Source organism: Tachyglossus aculeatus, chromosome 23 (assembly GCF_015852505.1).
Source record: "Tachyglossus aculeatus isolate mTacAcu1 chromosome 23, mTacAcu1.pri, whole genome shotgun sequence".
Taxonomy (NCBI): domain Eukaryota; kingdom Metazoa; phylum Chordata; class Mammalia; order Monotremata; family Tachyglossidae; genus Tachyglossus; species Tachyglossus aculeatus.
This window is the reverse complement of record NC_052088.1, coordinates 28,990,321-29,006,684: the sequence shown is the minus strand read 5'-3', so window position 1 is coordinate 29,006,684 and position 16,364 is coordinate 28,990,321. Positions and strand designations below refer to the sequence as shown.

Here is a 16,364-nt window from a genome sequence, read left to right as displayed (position 1 = left end):
CCCACAATAAGTGCTCAATAAGGTGCTTAGAAAAGCAGCATGGCCTAGTGAATAGAGCAAGGGCCTGGGAACCAGAAGGACCTGGGTTCTAATCCTGGCTCCGCCACTTGTCCACCATGTGACCATGGACAAATCACTTCAGTTCCCTGTGCCTCAGTTCCCTCATCTTGTAAAATGGGCATTAAGACTGTGAACCCCAGGTGGGACATGGATTGCCAACCTGATTAGCTTGTATCTACCCCAGCGCTTAATACAGTGCCTGGCATATAGTAAGTGCTTGACAAATGACCTAAAAAAAAAAAAAATTCCATTCCCCGGATTGATTGACGACTCACACTACAAGCCACCCCCACAACCTCAACAAACTCGACACTGGGAAACGGCACTCATTCATTCAATCGTATTTCTTGAGCACTCACTGTGGGATTCGTTCAGTTCATTCATTCGTTCAATGGTATTTATTGAGCACTTACTGTGCACAGAGCACTTTACAAAGCACTTGGGAGAGTCCGATATAGTAAACACACTCCCTAAGCACTTGGGGAGTGCTATGTAACAATAAAAAGACACATTCCCTGCTTAGAGTCTGGGGTGGGGAGACAGACATTAAGAGAAATTAATAAATTTATATATACGTAAATGAATCTAACCAATAATTAATATTAATCCATAATTAATAAACATACTATAAATAAGATAAAGAAAGGTCCCTCCGAAGGCTCACTTACTTTTGCGCATGGCTTTCGTCCTTGTAGGAGATCCGGTAAAACCCGAAGTAGGTGTCGGACAGAGCGGCTGAAAAGTTGATGAGCAGGGTGTAGTTGTGCCCTTCCAGGAGGGCTTCGTGGGCGACCATGGCGATTTGGTCGTGGAAGGGATACTGCAGGAAGTCCGCTCGCACCTCCTGGTCGGACAGGGCCCGGAACAGGGCCGCCGAGGAGACGTTGAGCCCCGCGCTGTGGAGGACCACAGACCAAGTGACCTGGCCCACGTGGAGGGTGATGTTCACGGAGCCCGAGAAGAGCATGGCCGTCAGGTTGGGGCGCAGGCTCAGTTGGTAGCGCAGCGGCCAGACGGAACCGGGCAGCCGCAGCTGGGCCCAGGGGAAGACCTTCCCGTTGGTCGCGATGGGGAGCGTCCACTCCATGGACTGGTTGGTCTTGTGGCAGCCTTCTTTGGTGAAGGTGCACCTGGGAAGCAGGTAGATGACCAGGATGGCCGCGACGGCGATGATCATGACGGCGGCGCAGACCGCCATGGTCCTGGCCGAGGGCAGCCCGCAGGTCCCGTCAGAGCCCGGCCTGTAGTTGGCCATGTGGCCGCGGAGGCCCGAGCTCCGGTTCATGAACGACATGCCCAGGAGCTTGGCCGACGACTCGTAATCTTCTTCGTCCTCGTCCAGGTCGTGCTCCCCGAGACCCCGCACCAGGAGGCGGGACCCCCGCGGCTCGTACTCCGCCTCTTCTGGCTCCAGAGGGTGCAGGCACGGTTCTTTGGCCAGGTCCACCACGTCGGGCTCCTCTTCGAACATGCTGTTCTCGATCATGTTCCTGGGGAGCTGGAGCCGGTCTGAAACGGACAAGGACACGCGGCGTGAGGTGGCGGGGTCGAACATTCGCCCGAGTGTATCTGCTGAGCGCTTACTCTGCGCAAAGCGCTGCACTGAGCGCTTGGGAGAGTACTATAGAGTTAGTTGACGGGATCCTACGCTCGAGGAGGAGCCCGTCCTCCTCGAGGATGGCAAGTTGGCAAGTACAAGTTGCCAACTTGTACTTCCCAAGCGCTTAGTACAGTGCTCTGCAAACAGTAAGCGCTCAATAAATACGATTGATGAGGAGGAGGAGGAGGAGGAGCAGACAAGAATTCATCACTGTGGGATTCATTCAGTTCATTCATTCGCTCAATTGTATTTATTGGGCACTTACTGTGCACAGAGCACTTTACGAAGCACTTGGGAGAGTCTGATATGATAAACAGACACATTCCCTGCCCACAATGAGCTTACAGTCTAGAGGGGGAGACAGATATCAAAAGAAATAAATAAGCGCTTACTATGTGCCAAGCACTGTACATGGTGCAGAGGAGGGAAAAGAGAATCAGGTCAGACATTGGCCCTATTATAACATCTCTCTCCCCTCTAGACTGTAAGCTCATTATGGGCAGGGAAGAAGTCTGCTAATTTTCTTGTGTTGTACTCTCCCAATCAAATCTACCATATTTATTACGCACTTACTGTGTGCAGAGCACGGTACTAAGCACTTGGGAGAGTACAATATAACATAACAGACGCATTTCCTGACATAACAGGAAATGGGTTTACAGTCCACTGCTCCGGGGCTCAGAGCCTAAGGGGAAGGAAGAACAGGTATTTTATCCCCATTTTACAGATGAGGAAACTGAGACACCAAGATGTTAAGTGGATTGCTGTAAGTCACCCAACAGATCAGTGGCAGGTCCAGGATTAAAAACCCAGGTCTCCTGATTTCCAGGCCTGTGCTTTTTCCACTATGATCCTATTGTATTGTTAAATTTTACTCTCCCAAGTGCTTAGCATAGTGCTCTGCACACAGTAAGTACTCAATAAATACAACTGATTGATTTGGCTTGGGTGTATCCTTTCAATCAATCGTATTTATTGGGTGCCTACATTGCATAGTGCACTGTACTAAGCGCTCAGAATGGGCAGCCGGGCTCAGGTCAGGTAGGGTGTCTCAGGAGAAGGAAATCTGGCTTTGGAAAGTCCAGTAGCCACGGCATTCCCGAGTCACCTCAAAGACACCCAAATGCCAGCAGTGCTGGGGACAATGTTGCCTCCTGTGTCCTAGGACTGGCCCATGTCGAGCAGGGCACCTGAGAAGATTATTTCTTATCCGACAGATCATTACTCTCCCTACCTTCAAAGCCTTATTGAAGACACATCTCCTCCATGAGGCCTTCTCTGAGTGAGCCCTCTTCTCTTCTTCCATTTGGCAAATACTCTCCCCACCTTCAAAGCCTTATTGAAGACACACATCTCCTCATGAGGCCTCCCCTGAGCAAGCCCTCATTTCCTCTTCTCCCACCTGATGATTACTCTCCCTACCTTCAAAGCTTTATTGAAGACACATCTCCTCATGAGGCCTTCCCTGACTAATCTGAAAAGTTTCCTTTTCCCCATTCCCTTCTGCATCACCCTTGCACTTGGATTTGCTCCCTTTATTCACCCATCCCTCTGCCCCATAGTACTTAGGTACATATCCATGTCTAATTTATTTATATTTTAATGTCTGTCTCTCCCTCTAGACTGTGAGCAGGAAGTGGGACTACCAATTGCTATATTGTCATAATGTACACTCCCAAGCACTCAATACAACGCTCTGCACACAGTAAGCACTCAAGAAATACAATTGATCGATTTCAGCCCTCATAGACTCCCCCTTTTTTCCGGGGGAACCTCAGTCAACACTATCTGCTGAGCACCCTACAGCACTTGGGAGGATACAATGGTTAGTACACATTCATTCATTCATTCAATCGTATTTATTGAGCACTTACTGTGTGCAGAGCACTGTACTAAGTGCTTGGGAAGTACAAGTTGGCAACTTATAGAGATGGACCCTACCCAACAACGGGCTCACAGTCTAGAGGGGGGAAACAGACAACAACAACAAAAAAAAACATGTGGACAGGTGTCAAGTCATCAGAATAAATAGAAATAAAGCTAGATGCACATCATTAACAAAATAAATAGAATAGTAAATATGTACAAGTAAAACAGAGTAATAAATCTGTACAAACATATATACAGGTGCTGTGGGGAGGGGAAGGAGGTAGGGCGGGGGGGATGGGGAGGGGGAGAGGAAAGAGGGGGCTCAGTCTGGGAAGGCTTCCTGGAGGAGGTGAGCTCTCAGTAGGGCTTTGAAGGGAGGAAGAGAGCTAGCTTGGAGGATGTGCAGAGGGAGGGTATTCCAGGCCAGGGGGAGGACGTGGGCCGGGGGTCGACGGCGGGACAGGCAAGAACGAGGCACGGTGAGGAGATTAGCAGTACACATACTACTTGCCCACAAGGACCTTGCAATTTGGTGTGGGAGACAGACATTAAGATATACATGGCCTAGTGGGAGTCAGAGGAACGGGGTTCTAATCCTGACTCCACCAACATGTCTGCTGCTGTGTGATCTTGGCCAAGTCACTTTACAGAAGTAAAGTGCCTCAGTTGTCTCATCTGTAAAATGGGGAGACTGTGAGTCCCATGTGGGACAGGGAGTATGTCCAACCTGATTACCTTGTATCTACCCCAGTGATTAGAACAGTACTTGGCACATAGTACACCCTTAAATGCCACATAAAACAGAGTTGAAAGAAATGTACATAAGCGCTGCGGTGGGAAAGGAGTGGGATGACAACGTAAGTGCTTAGGGGAGAGGATTCCAGTACAGAGATTTTTTTTTTTAAATGGTATTTGTTAAGTGTTTACTATGTGCCAGGCACTGTACTAAGTGCTGGGGCAGATACAAGTTAATAGGGCTGGAAACAGTCCCTGTCCCACACAGGGTTCACAATCTTAATAATATTAATTGTGGTTAAGCGCTTACTTTGTGCCAGGCACTGTTTTAAGAATTGGAGTAGATACAAGCTAATCAGGTTGGACACAATCCCTGTCCCACACTGGGACCACGGTTTTAATCCCCATTTTACAGATGAGGTACCTGAGGCACAGAGAATTAACGTGACTTGCTCAAGATCACACAGAAGGCAAGTGGTGGAGCCAGGATTAGAACACATGACCTTCTGATTCTCAAGCCCGTGCTCTATGCTATGCGTTGAGATTAAATTTAAAGAGAGGAATCAATCAATGGCCTAATCTAGACTGAAAGCTCTTTATGGGCAGGGATGGTGTCTGCTAATTCTAATGTACTGTATTCTCCCAAGTGCTTAGGATTGTTGTATTGTACTTTCCCAAGTGTTTAGTACAGTGCTCTGCAAACGGTAAGTGCTAAGTAAATACGAACAGTGACCATCCTGCAGAATCTCAATAAATGAAAACAGCGTGGCCTAGACTGTGAGCTCACTGTGGGCAAGAATGTGTCTGTTGTTATGTTGTACTCTCCCAAGCACTTAGTACAGTGCTTTGCACACAGTAAGCGCTCAATAAATATGATTGAATGCATGAATGAATGGCCTAGTGGACAGAGCTTGAAACTGGGTGTCAGAAGGACCTGGGTTCTAATTCCAGCGCCACCATCTGTCTGAGTGTCCTTGAGCAAGACGTTTAAATTTTTGGTGCCTCAATTACCTCATCAATAATAATAATATTAATGGCATTTATTAAGCGCTTACTAAGTGCAAAGCACTGTTCTAAGCATTGGGGAGCTTACAAGGCGATGAGATTGTCCCACGGGGGGCTCACAGTCTTAATCCCCATTTTACAGATGAGGTAACTGAGGCCCATAGAAGTTAAGTGACTTGCCCAAAGTCACACAGCTGACAATTGGTGGAGCCGGGATTGAATCCCTGACCTCTGATTCCAAAGCCCGTGCTCTTAATAATAATAATAATGATGGCATTTAGTAAGCGCTTACTATGTGCAAAGCACTGTTCTAAGCGCTGTTCTAAACTCTTGTACAGGCTGTATCTGTACAATGGGGAATAAGACAGTGAGCCTTATAAGGGACATGGACTGTGTCCAGCTTGATTAGTTTGTCTCTCTGCCAGCTCCTAGTACAGTTCCTGGCACACAGTGAGTGCTTAACAAACACCATTGGGAAAAAAAGTTGTTGATATTAATGGCCCAAGCAGGCCCCAAACAACAAAGTCTCTACAAACAGGGACTGGATTCACTAACCCAAACACAGATATGCCCAAATATTCTGGCTGGAAAGGACTGTAGGTGCCTGACACACACCTCTTTCACCTTTACACTCCACCTGGACTAGCAGGCTGACAGCATCACCTTCAATACTAAGAATCAATCAATCATTCAGAAGTATTTACTGAGCGCTTACTATGTGCAGAGCACTGTACTAAGTGCTTGGGAGAGTACAATAAAACAGAATTAGCAGATCCATTCCCTGCCCATACCAAGCTTACAGTCTAAAGGGGGAGAAGGACATTAGTATGAACAAATTATAATATCTAATTTAAAGATACACATATAAGTGCTGTGGGGTTGGGGCAAATATCCAATATCCAAAGGTCACAGATCCAAGTGCATAGGCAACACAGAAGGGAACGAGTGAACCCTCTCCAATTTTGCACATTACAGAGGAAGTGAAGATTCTACTTCAGAGTGACCAGCATATTTGTACTCTTCCTATACTTTGACAAAGTGGGTCATAAAGAGATTCTATGTCAGGAGACTTTCAAGAACACTTTTCTTTCTGTTTCTGTAAAACACACGCCCAAACAGCTGGTTCTATTTGCTTGCTTTCTACTTCCTCAATCTCCATAAATACCAGGTCTTAAACCCCAGCTTCAGACCTAACTCTGGGGAAAAGGGAAAAGAAAAAAGAAAACTTCTTTCCAAAACAAGGTTTTTGTCTCAACCTAGCTGCTTTTGGGAGATTCTGCCACACAGCCTTGGGATTGGAGCAGAGGAAGGAATCCCCATTAGGTTTAATTCAGTTTGCTTTCACTGGACCTCTTGGAATAAGCTGTCCCTAGTTTATCTTCTCCAGAGAGTCAGAGACCTGGGTTCTAATCCGGATCCTGCCACTTGCCTGCTATGTGACTTTGTACAAGTCACTTCATTTCTCTGGACTTCAGTCCTCTCACCTGTAAAATGGGGATTCAGTGCTTATTCTCCCTCCCCATTACACTGGGAGCCCCATCGGGGACAAGGGCTGTGTCCAACTTCATTGTCTTAACTCTAGCCCCATGCTGAGTAATAATAATAATAACAATAATAAAAATTGTATTTGTTAAGTGCTTACTATGTGCCAAGCATTGTTCTAAGTGCTGCAGTAGACACAAGGTATCTCTCACTTTGTACAGAGTACACTAAAACAGACATAGGATCATCTAATCATCATCATACCCTTTCCCCTTCTCCCTCTCCTTCCCGTCACTCCGATTTGCTCCCACTAATCATATTTATTGAGCACTTACTGTGTGCACAGCACTGTACTAAGCAATTGGAAAGTACAATTAGGCCTTTATTCATCCCCCCTCCAGGCTCCACACCACTTACATACATATCCATAATGTACTGATTTATCAATCAATCATATTGAGCGCTTACTGTGTGCAGAGCACTGTACTAAGCACTTGGGAAGTACAAGTTGGCAACATATAGAGACAGTCCCTACCCAACAGTGGGCTCACAGTCTAGAAGGGGGAGACAGAGAACAAAACCAAACATATTAACAAAATAAAATGAATAGAATAGATATGCACAAGTAAAATAAATAGAGTAATAAGTATGTACAAACATATATACAGGTGCTGAGGGGAAGGGAAGGAGGTAAGACGGGGGGAATGGAGAGGGGGACGAGGGGGAGAGGAAGGAGGGGGCTCAGTCTGGGAAGGCCTCCTGGAGGAGGTGAGCTCTCAGTAGGGCCTTGAAGGGAGGAAGAGAGCTAGCTTGGTGGATGGGCAGAGGGAGGGCATTCCAGGCCCAGGGGATGATGTGGGCTGGGGGTCGATGGCGGGACAGGCGAGAACGAGGTACGGTGAGGAGATTAGCAGCAGAGGAGTGGAGGGTGCGGGCTGGGCTGGAGAAGGAAAGAAGGGAGGTGAGGTAGGAGGGGGCAAGGTGATGGAGAGCCTTGAAGCCCAGGGTGAGGAGTTTCTGCCTGATGCGCAGATTGATTGGTAGCCACTGGAAATTTTTGAGGAGGGGAGTAACATGCCCAGAGCGTTTCTGGACAAAGAGAATCCGGGCAGCAGCATGAAGTATGGATTGAAGTGGGGAGAGACACGAGGATGGGAGATCAGAGAGAAGGCTGATGCAGTAGTCCAGACGGGACAGGATGAGAGCTTGAAAGAGCAGGGTAGCGGTTTTGATGGAGAGGAAAGGGCGGATCTTGGCAACATTGCGGAGCTGAGACCGGCAGGTTTTGGTGACGGCTTGGATGTGAGGGGTGAAGGAGAGAGCAGAGTCGAGGATGACACCAAGGTTGCGGGCTTGTGAGACGGGAAGGATGGTAGTGCCCATCAACAATGATGGGAAAGTCAGGGAGATAAGTCAGATAAGAGGAGAACCAGGAGAGGACAGAGTCTGTGAAGCCAAGGTTGGATAGCGTGTTGAGGAGAAGGGGGTGGTCCACAGTGTCGAAGGCAGCTGAGAGGTCGAGGAGGATTAGGATAGAGTATGAGCCGTTGGATTTGGCAAGCAGGAGGTCACTGGTGACCTTTGAGAGGGCAGTTTCCGTGGAACGTAGGGGACAGAAGCCAGACTGGAGGGGGTTGAGGAGAGAGTTGGTGTTGAGGAATTCGAGGCAGTGTGTGTAGACAACTCGTTCAAGGAGTTTATATTTATATTCATGTCTCTCTTCTCTTCTAGACTGTAAGTGTGTTTGGGTGGGGAATGTGTCTGTTTTATTATTATACTGTAATAATTATAATAATGATGGCATTTGTTGAGCGCTTACTATATGCAAAGCACTGTTCTAAGCGCTGACTCTCCCAAGTGCTTAGTACACTTTTCTACATACAGTGAGCGCTCAATAAATATGACTCACTGCCTAACTGCAGTATGTTAAGGGTTTACCATGTGCCAAACACTACAATTGAGTGCTGAGGCAAGTATAATCCAATCCCACATAACATTATACTACCTAAACTGAGTTTTCCAATGAAAGCATTGTCAAACTTCTGTAAACATATGGAAAAGAGAATTAAAGATTGGTGAACACTATTTGATTTTCATCCAAAAAGCATTCCCTGATTTTACAGGTGTTTAAATTCAAGCAAACGGAAGCCAGCAAGCTGAGGCAAAGGAGAATTTAAGCACTTGCCACCTGATCCGGTCGGGAGTAAGAAAAAGATCTCATTTCAAGGATCCAGGTGTTAGAGTCAAAGGATCATGAGGGGTTTCTATTCTCTTGGAGCCCATTCACACCTCTCCGCAGCGGGAGGTAGCCAGGAGATGGCAAAATGCCCGCTGACTTCTGGATCAAACATGAGCCAGCTGCCACTAACAAACACAAGCCAGCCTCTTCTGTGCTTGCTTTGTTTTTGTAATTGGCGTGAGTGGGGTTGAGAAGACCATCCCTGTCACTCTGGGTGAGGGTAAAGTTACCTGTCAATGGACTCAGGTTTCTCAAAGACCCTGGTGCCTCTATATGTCTCTATATGTTGCCAACTTGTACTTCCCAAGCGCTTAGTACAGTGCTCTGCACACAGTAAGTGCTCAATAAATACGATTGATGATGATGATCATGACGGTGCCATTTTTGTTTCTCCCTCTTGGATCTTCCCCCTGAGTCTCTGCTCCAAGATGGTCACCCCGGATCTGACTGCTGCACACCTGGCCACCTGCCTCTTTCTGGGGTTTCCTCTCTACTCACTGCTCAGACGCACCCCTAGATAATAATAATAATGATGGCATTTATTAAGCGCTTACTATGTGCAAAGCAGTGTTCTAAGCGCTGGGGACGTTACAAGGTGATCAGGTTGTCCCACCGGGGGCTCACAGTCTTCATCTCCATTTTACAGATGAGGTAACTGAGGCCCAGAGAAGTGAAGTGACTTGCCCAAAGTCATATAGCTGACAGTTGGCGGAGCCAGGATTTGAACCCATGACCTCTTGACTCCAAAGCCCGGGCTCTTTCCACTGGGCCTCAGTGACCTCAGTTATAAAATGGGGTTAAGACTGTGAGCCACGTGTGGGTCAGGGAGTGTGTCCAACATGATTAACTTAGAGAAGCAGCGTGGCTCAGTGGAAAGAGTCAGAGGTCATGGGTTCAAATCCTAGCTCCGCCAACTGTCAGCTGTGTGACTTTGGGCAAGTCACTTCAGATTGTCTTTGTCCAGAAATGCTCTGGGCATGTTACTCCCCTCCTCAAAAATCTCCAGTGGCTATCAATAAAACTGCGCATCAGGCAGAAACTCCTCACCCTTGGCTTCAAGGCTGTCCATCACCTCACCCACTCCTACCTCACCTCCCTTCTCTCCTTCTCCAGCCCAGCCCGCACCCTCCGCCACTAATCTCCTCAACGTGCCTTGTTCTCGCCTGTCCCGCCATCGACCCCCGGCCCACGTCATCCCCCGGGCCTGGAATGTCCTCCCTCTGCCCATCCGCCAAGCTAGTTCTCTTCCTCCCTTCAAGGCCCTACTGAGAGCTCATCTCCTCCAGGAGGCCTTCCCAGACTGAGCTCCTTCCTTCCTCTCCCCCTCGTCCCCCTCTCCATCCCCCCCATCTTACCTCCTTCCCTTCCCCACAGCACCTGTATGTTTGTACATATTTATTACTCCATTTATTTTACTTGTGCATATCTATTCTATTTATTTTATTTTGTCAGTATTTTTGGTTTTGTTCTCTGTCTTCCCCTTCTAGACTGTAAGCCCACTGTTGGATAGGGACTGTCTCTATATGGGGCCAACTTGTACTTCCCAAGCACTGAGTACAGTGCTCTGCACACAGTAAGCATTCAATAAATACGATTGACTGATTGATTGATTCTCTGGGCCTCAGTTACTTCATCTGTAAAATGGGGATTAAGACTGTGAGCCTCCTGTGGGACAACCAGATCACCTTGTATCCCCCCAGTGCTTAGAACAGTGCTTTGCGCATAGTAAGTGCTTAACAAATACCATCATCGTTATTATTATTATTGTATCTACCCCAATGCTTAGAACAGTGTTTGACACATAGTAAGTGCTTAACAAATACCATTAAAAAAATAATAATGAGCGGAAGGAATTCGGGCTTGGGAGTCAGAGGACCTGGGTTCTAACCTCCAGTTGCACCACTCTCATACTGGGTAACCTTAGGCAACTCACTTCACTTCGTTGGACCTCAGTTTCTCATCTGGAAAATGGATTCAACAACTGTTCTCACTCCTTTTTAGACTGTGAGCAATTTCCCGCAGCATTTAGCACAGTGCTTGGTCTATGTGCCTACCAAAAAACACACCTTAGTATTCTCTATCCTTCAGTCTCCTCATTGGATAGTGAAAGATTAAGTATCCACTCTTCTTCTCCCTTAGGCAATGAGTCTTATGTGAAACAGGAACTGTGTGCCCAATCTGATTAGCCCACATATCAATCATATTTATTGAGCATTTACTACGGGCAGAACTTTGTACTAAGCGCTTGGGAGAGCGCGACACAACAGAATAAGTAGACACGTTCCCTGCCCATAAGGATAGTGCTTAGCACACAGTAAGCCCCTAACGAATATCATGGTTAATGTTATTACATTACTCTGACCAAGCAGCATGGCCTGGGAATCAGAAGGTCATGGGTTCTAATTCCGGCTCCGCCACTTGTCTGCTCTGTGACCTTGGGCAAGTCAATTCACTTCTCTGGACCTCAGTTTCCTCATCTGTAAAATGGGGACTGAGGCTGCAAGCCCCACATGGGACAGGGACGGTGTCAAACACAGCTCGTTGAGGGCAGGGAATGTGTCTGTTTATTGTTGTACTGTACTCTCCCAAAAGCTTACTACAGTGCTCTGCACACGGTAAGCACTCAGTAAATTCAATCATATTTACTGAGTGCTTACTGTGTGCAGGGCACTGTACTAAGTGCTTGGGAAGTATAATTCAGCAACAAGTAGAGAAAATCCCTGCCCACAACGGGATCACAGTCTAGAAGCGGGGAGACGGGCATCAAAGCAAGTAAACAGGCATCAATAGCATCAATATATCAATAATTCTATTTATAAACACATCATTAATATAAATGAACAGAACTATAAATATGTACATATATACACAAGTGCTGTGGTGGAGGGGGTAAAGCAAAGAGAGCAGGTCAGGGTGATGGGAAGTGGAAGGGGAACAGAAGAAAGGGGGTCCTATACGACTGAATGAACTTAATTTGCTTGTGTCCACCCCACCGCTTAGCACCATGCCTGGCACATAGTAAGGGCTTAATAAATACTATCGCTATTATTACCATTATTACCAAGCCCCGGAGCCCTCACTAGTCCTAAAAATAGGCCCCTTATGGGACCCCCAAACCCAGTAGGGCCTTGGCCCTATACTCCTAAAGCTAAATTTATCCCCCGACTGCCAAGAGAATTCCCATGGGATCATGTTCTCTGCCAGGAGCAGCTTCAGTGATGTCACCTTTCGTGCCTGCACATTCTCTGTTGTCCTCAAACCCACTAGACTGAAAACTTCTTGTGGGCAGGGATCGTGTCTACCAACACCAATCATTCATTCAATGATATTTACTGAGCGTTTACTGTGTGCAGAGCACCGTATTAAGTGCTTGGGAGAGTACACTACAACCACTGACATTTCCTGCCCACAACGAGCTTACGGTCTATACAGGGGAAGACAGACATTAATATAAATGACAGATACATTCATTCATTCAATCGTATTTATTAAGCGCATACTGTGTGCAGAGTACAGTACTAAGCACTTGGGAAGTACAAATTGGCAACATATAGAGACGGTCCCTTCCCAACAGCGGGCTCACAGTCTAGAAGGGGGCGACAGACAACAAAACATATTAACAAAATAAAATAAATAGAATAAATATGTACAAGTAAAGTGCTGTGGAGTTGGATGGGTGAATGAACAAAGAGAGCAAGTCAGGGCAATGTAGAAGGGAGTGGGGAAGAGGAAAGGGGGGTTTAGTCAGGGAAGGCCTCTTGGAGGAGATGTGCCCTCAATAAGGCTTGGAAGGGGGGTTGACTAATTGTCTGATGGATTTGAGGAGGGAGGGAGTTCCACTGCCGTACTCTCCCGAACGCTCAGTATAGTCCTCGGCCCCCCAGTTCCTCTGGAATGCTTCTCACTGCTTTCAGCCTTGTTTGCTTATCGCGTCCCGTACAGGAAGGCGGGGGCTTTAGACCACGGAAAATCTCCACCCACAAGGGGTTGAACAAGTTCAGAGCTTCTTCCGCATGAACACAACGCTTGTTGGGAATAGAAACCACTTTCCCTGACAAACAGGAAATAGCTTGGCCCAGATGAAGAGACAGTTTCTGCCTCATAAAGGGGACGGGGCATTAAGTCAAAACCACTAGGTGTGTGTAAAGACTTCTCTGGCAAAGCACAAAAAGCCCCTTCCGACCTACAAAATGCCCACTGAATCAAACTGTAACCTACGCTGAAGATATCTAGGTGGCCCGCAGAAAGGAGATCATGAGCAAGTAGTTCACTACTTACTGTAAAAGTAGTTCACAGTGAGAGGGACAAAAATGAGCTACTGTGGCAAGAGAGGTTGGCATGAGAAGTGAGAAGCAGCGTGGCTCAGTGGAAAGAGCCCGGGCTTTGGAGTCAGAGGTCATGGGTTCAAATCCCGGCTCCGCCAACTGTTAGCGGTGTGACTTTGGGGAAGTCACTTCACTTCTCTGTGCCTCAGTTACCTCACCTGTAAAATGGGAATGAAGACTGTGAGCCCCCTGTGGGACAACCTGATCACCTTGTAACCTCCCCAGCGCTTAGAACAGTGCTTTGCACATAGTACGTGCTTAATAAATGCCATTATTAAGTGAGAGACGAATGAGGAGGGGAAAGAGCTGATTGAGAGTCACACAGCCAACGATCTATAGTTTCTGTTGCATCCAGAGAGAAATGGGCAACCACTGGACGTTTTTCAGGAATGTGGGGATGGGTGCAAAACAATACTTTAGAAAAATGATCTAGGCAACAGAATGAAGCAGGGGTTGGAGATAGGGGAGAGGCGAGGCAGAGTTGTCTTTGAGGAGGCCAATGCACTCAAAGATCAGGATATGACAAATTCCTTAGCCAGTGTAGTGCCCACTTGGATGGAAAGGAAGAGCGGATTCTGTAGGCATGTGAAGGAAGACCTGGCAGGATTTGGTGACAGACTGATATGCGTATAAAAACAATAATAATAATAGTATTTGTTAAGTGCTTACTATGTGCCACACACTGTACCAAACACTGAGAGGATACAAGCAGATGGGGTTGGACCAAATCCCTGTCCCACAAGGGGCTCACAGTCTTAATCCCCACTTTACAGGGGACAGAACTGAGGAACAGAGAAGTGAAGTGACTCACCAAGGTCACACAGTAGACAAGTGGCAGAGCCAGGATTAGAACACACATCCTCGACTCCTCTTTTTTCTTTTAAGAGAAGCAGCAGGGTATGGTGGATAGAGCACAGGCCTGGGGGTCAGAAGGTTATGGGTTCTAATCCTGACTCCGCCACTTGTCTGCCGTGTGACCTTGGGGAAGTCACTTCACTTCTCTGGGCCTCAGTTCCCTCATCTGGAAAATGGGGATTGAAACAGTGAGCCCCACTTGGGATAGGGACCGTGTCCAACTTGATTTGGTTGTACCCACTCCAGAGTTGCCTGGTACATAGTAAGCGCTTCACAAATGCCATAATTATTATAATTATCATTATGTCCTCTTACTCCCAGGCCTGTGATCTATCCACTAAGCCACGCCGCTTCTTTTAAAAGAGGAATCAAGGTTCAATGCCAAGGCAGTAATCTTGTGAGGCAGGGTGGGTGGTTGGAGGTGTCAACCGTGACGACAGGGTCCGGGGAGTAGAGGATCTGAGAGGGATAGGAGGAGTTTCGTTTCAAACATTCATTCTTCAGGAAGGATCGCTTACTGAAAGCCGGAAAACAGCCTCTGCATTCACCAGGGACAGGGCTCCCTCACAGGTTTCAGAGAAGGAGCAAAGAGGAAATCCAGGATTGGGTAGCAGGCTCCCTCCCTCAACAGAAGCCCCCGTGGCCTCTCCAAATTTCCAAGCAGGGCCCACTATTCATTCAATCGCATTTATTGAGCGCTGACTGTGTGCAGAGCACTGTACTAAGCGCTTGGGAAGTACAAGTTGGCAACATATAGAGACGGTCCCTACCCAACAGCAGGCTCACAGTCTATCAAAACTAGTGCCATGATGCTACGCTCCCTCTCAGCATTCAGTGTCCAAAGTTAGCCCGTTCCTCCCCAGAAGTTCACGTTCTTTGCACTTTACCTCAACCCAGTTGCCCCACTGTAGGGGCTAAATCGTTCCCACAGCAAACAAGTGGCGGGGCCCGGGCCCGTACTCTATCCACTAGACAATACTGCTTCAGCCCCTGACTGGTACAGTGCCCTGTCAGTCGGAGATCATGTCAATCAGTCGTATTTATTGAGCGCTTACTGTGTGCAGAGCACTGTACTAAGCGCTTGGGAAGTACAAGTTGGCAACATATAGAGACAGCCCCTACCCAGTGGGCTCACAGTCTAAAAGACTTATCAGATAATGACATTAATAAGATAATAAGATTAATAAGATAATGTCTTATCAGAGGCCATCTACAATGATGGAAAGGGCAGTGTAGGCTAGGGGAGAAAGCACAGACCTAGGAGCCAGCACGCCTGGGTTTTAATCCTGACTTCCCCATTTCCCCGCTGCGGGACCTGGGGTAAGTCACAACTCTTCTGTGCCTCAGTCTCCTCATCTGTCAAATGGGGATTCGATACTTGTTTTCCCTTCCCCTTAGAATGGAAGCCCCACATGGGACAGAGAGCTCTGTCTCATCATCATCATCAATCGTATTTATTGAGCGCTTACTGTGTGCAGAGCACTGTACTAAGCGCTTGGGATCTCATCTACTTATACCGTTATCTACCAGCTCTTGGCACATTGTAAGCACTTAATACCACCATTCATTCATTCAGTCGTATTTATTGAGCGGTTACTGTGTGCAGAGCACTGTACTAAGCGCTTGGGAAGCACAAGTTGGCAACACAGAGAGACGGTCCCTACCCAACAGCAGGCTCACAGTCTAGAAGGGGGAGACAGACAACAAAACATATTAACAAAATAAAATAGAATAAACAGAATAAACAAATAAATAGAATAAATATGTACAAATAAAATAAATAAAGAGTAATAAATACATACAAACATATATACATATATACAGGTGCTGTGGGGAGGGGAAGGAGGTAAGGCGGGGGGATGGGGAGGGGGAGGAGGGCAATTACTACTGACAGATTGTGAACATGGAAGGGGCTGGAGGAGAGACTGCAGCGCAGATGTGGAGCAACACGTGAAGCACTGAGGCCTAGTGGATAGAGCTTCAGTTATCTGATCTGTAAAATGGGGATTAACAGTGTGAGCCCCATATGGAACAGGGACTGTGACCAAACTGATCAATTTGTAGCCAACCCAGCGCTTAGTACAGTGTTTGGCACATAAGAGAAGCAGCATGGCTGTGGAAAAGAGCACGGGCATTGGAGTCAGAGGTCATGGGTTCAAATCCTGACTCTGCCAATTGTCAGCTGAGTGACTTT

General features: G+C 47.2%; 1 protein-coding gene across 1 annotated transcript in view; it reads right to left on the bottom strand.

Annotated features, from left to right (window-relative positions):
• The window catches only part of LOC119944618 (leucyl and cystinyl aminopeptidase), a 96,604-nt gene that overhangs the window by 58,352 nt on the left and 21,888 nt on the right, over positions 1 to 16,364 (bottom strand). Inside the window, exon 2 of the mRNA XM_038765646.1 lies at positions 729 to 1,569. Within this exon, the coding sequence (XP_038621574.1) occupies positions 729 to 1,569 (841 nt within the window). The remainder of the gene's footprint in view (positions 1 to 728; positions 1,570 to 16,364) is intronic.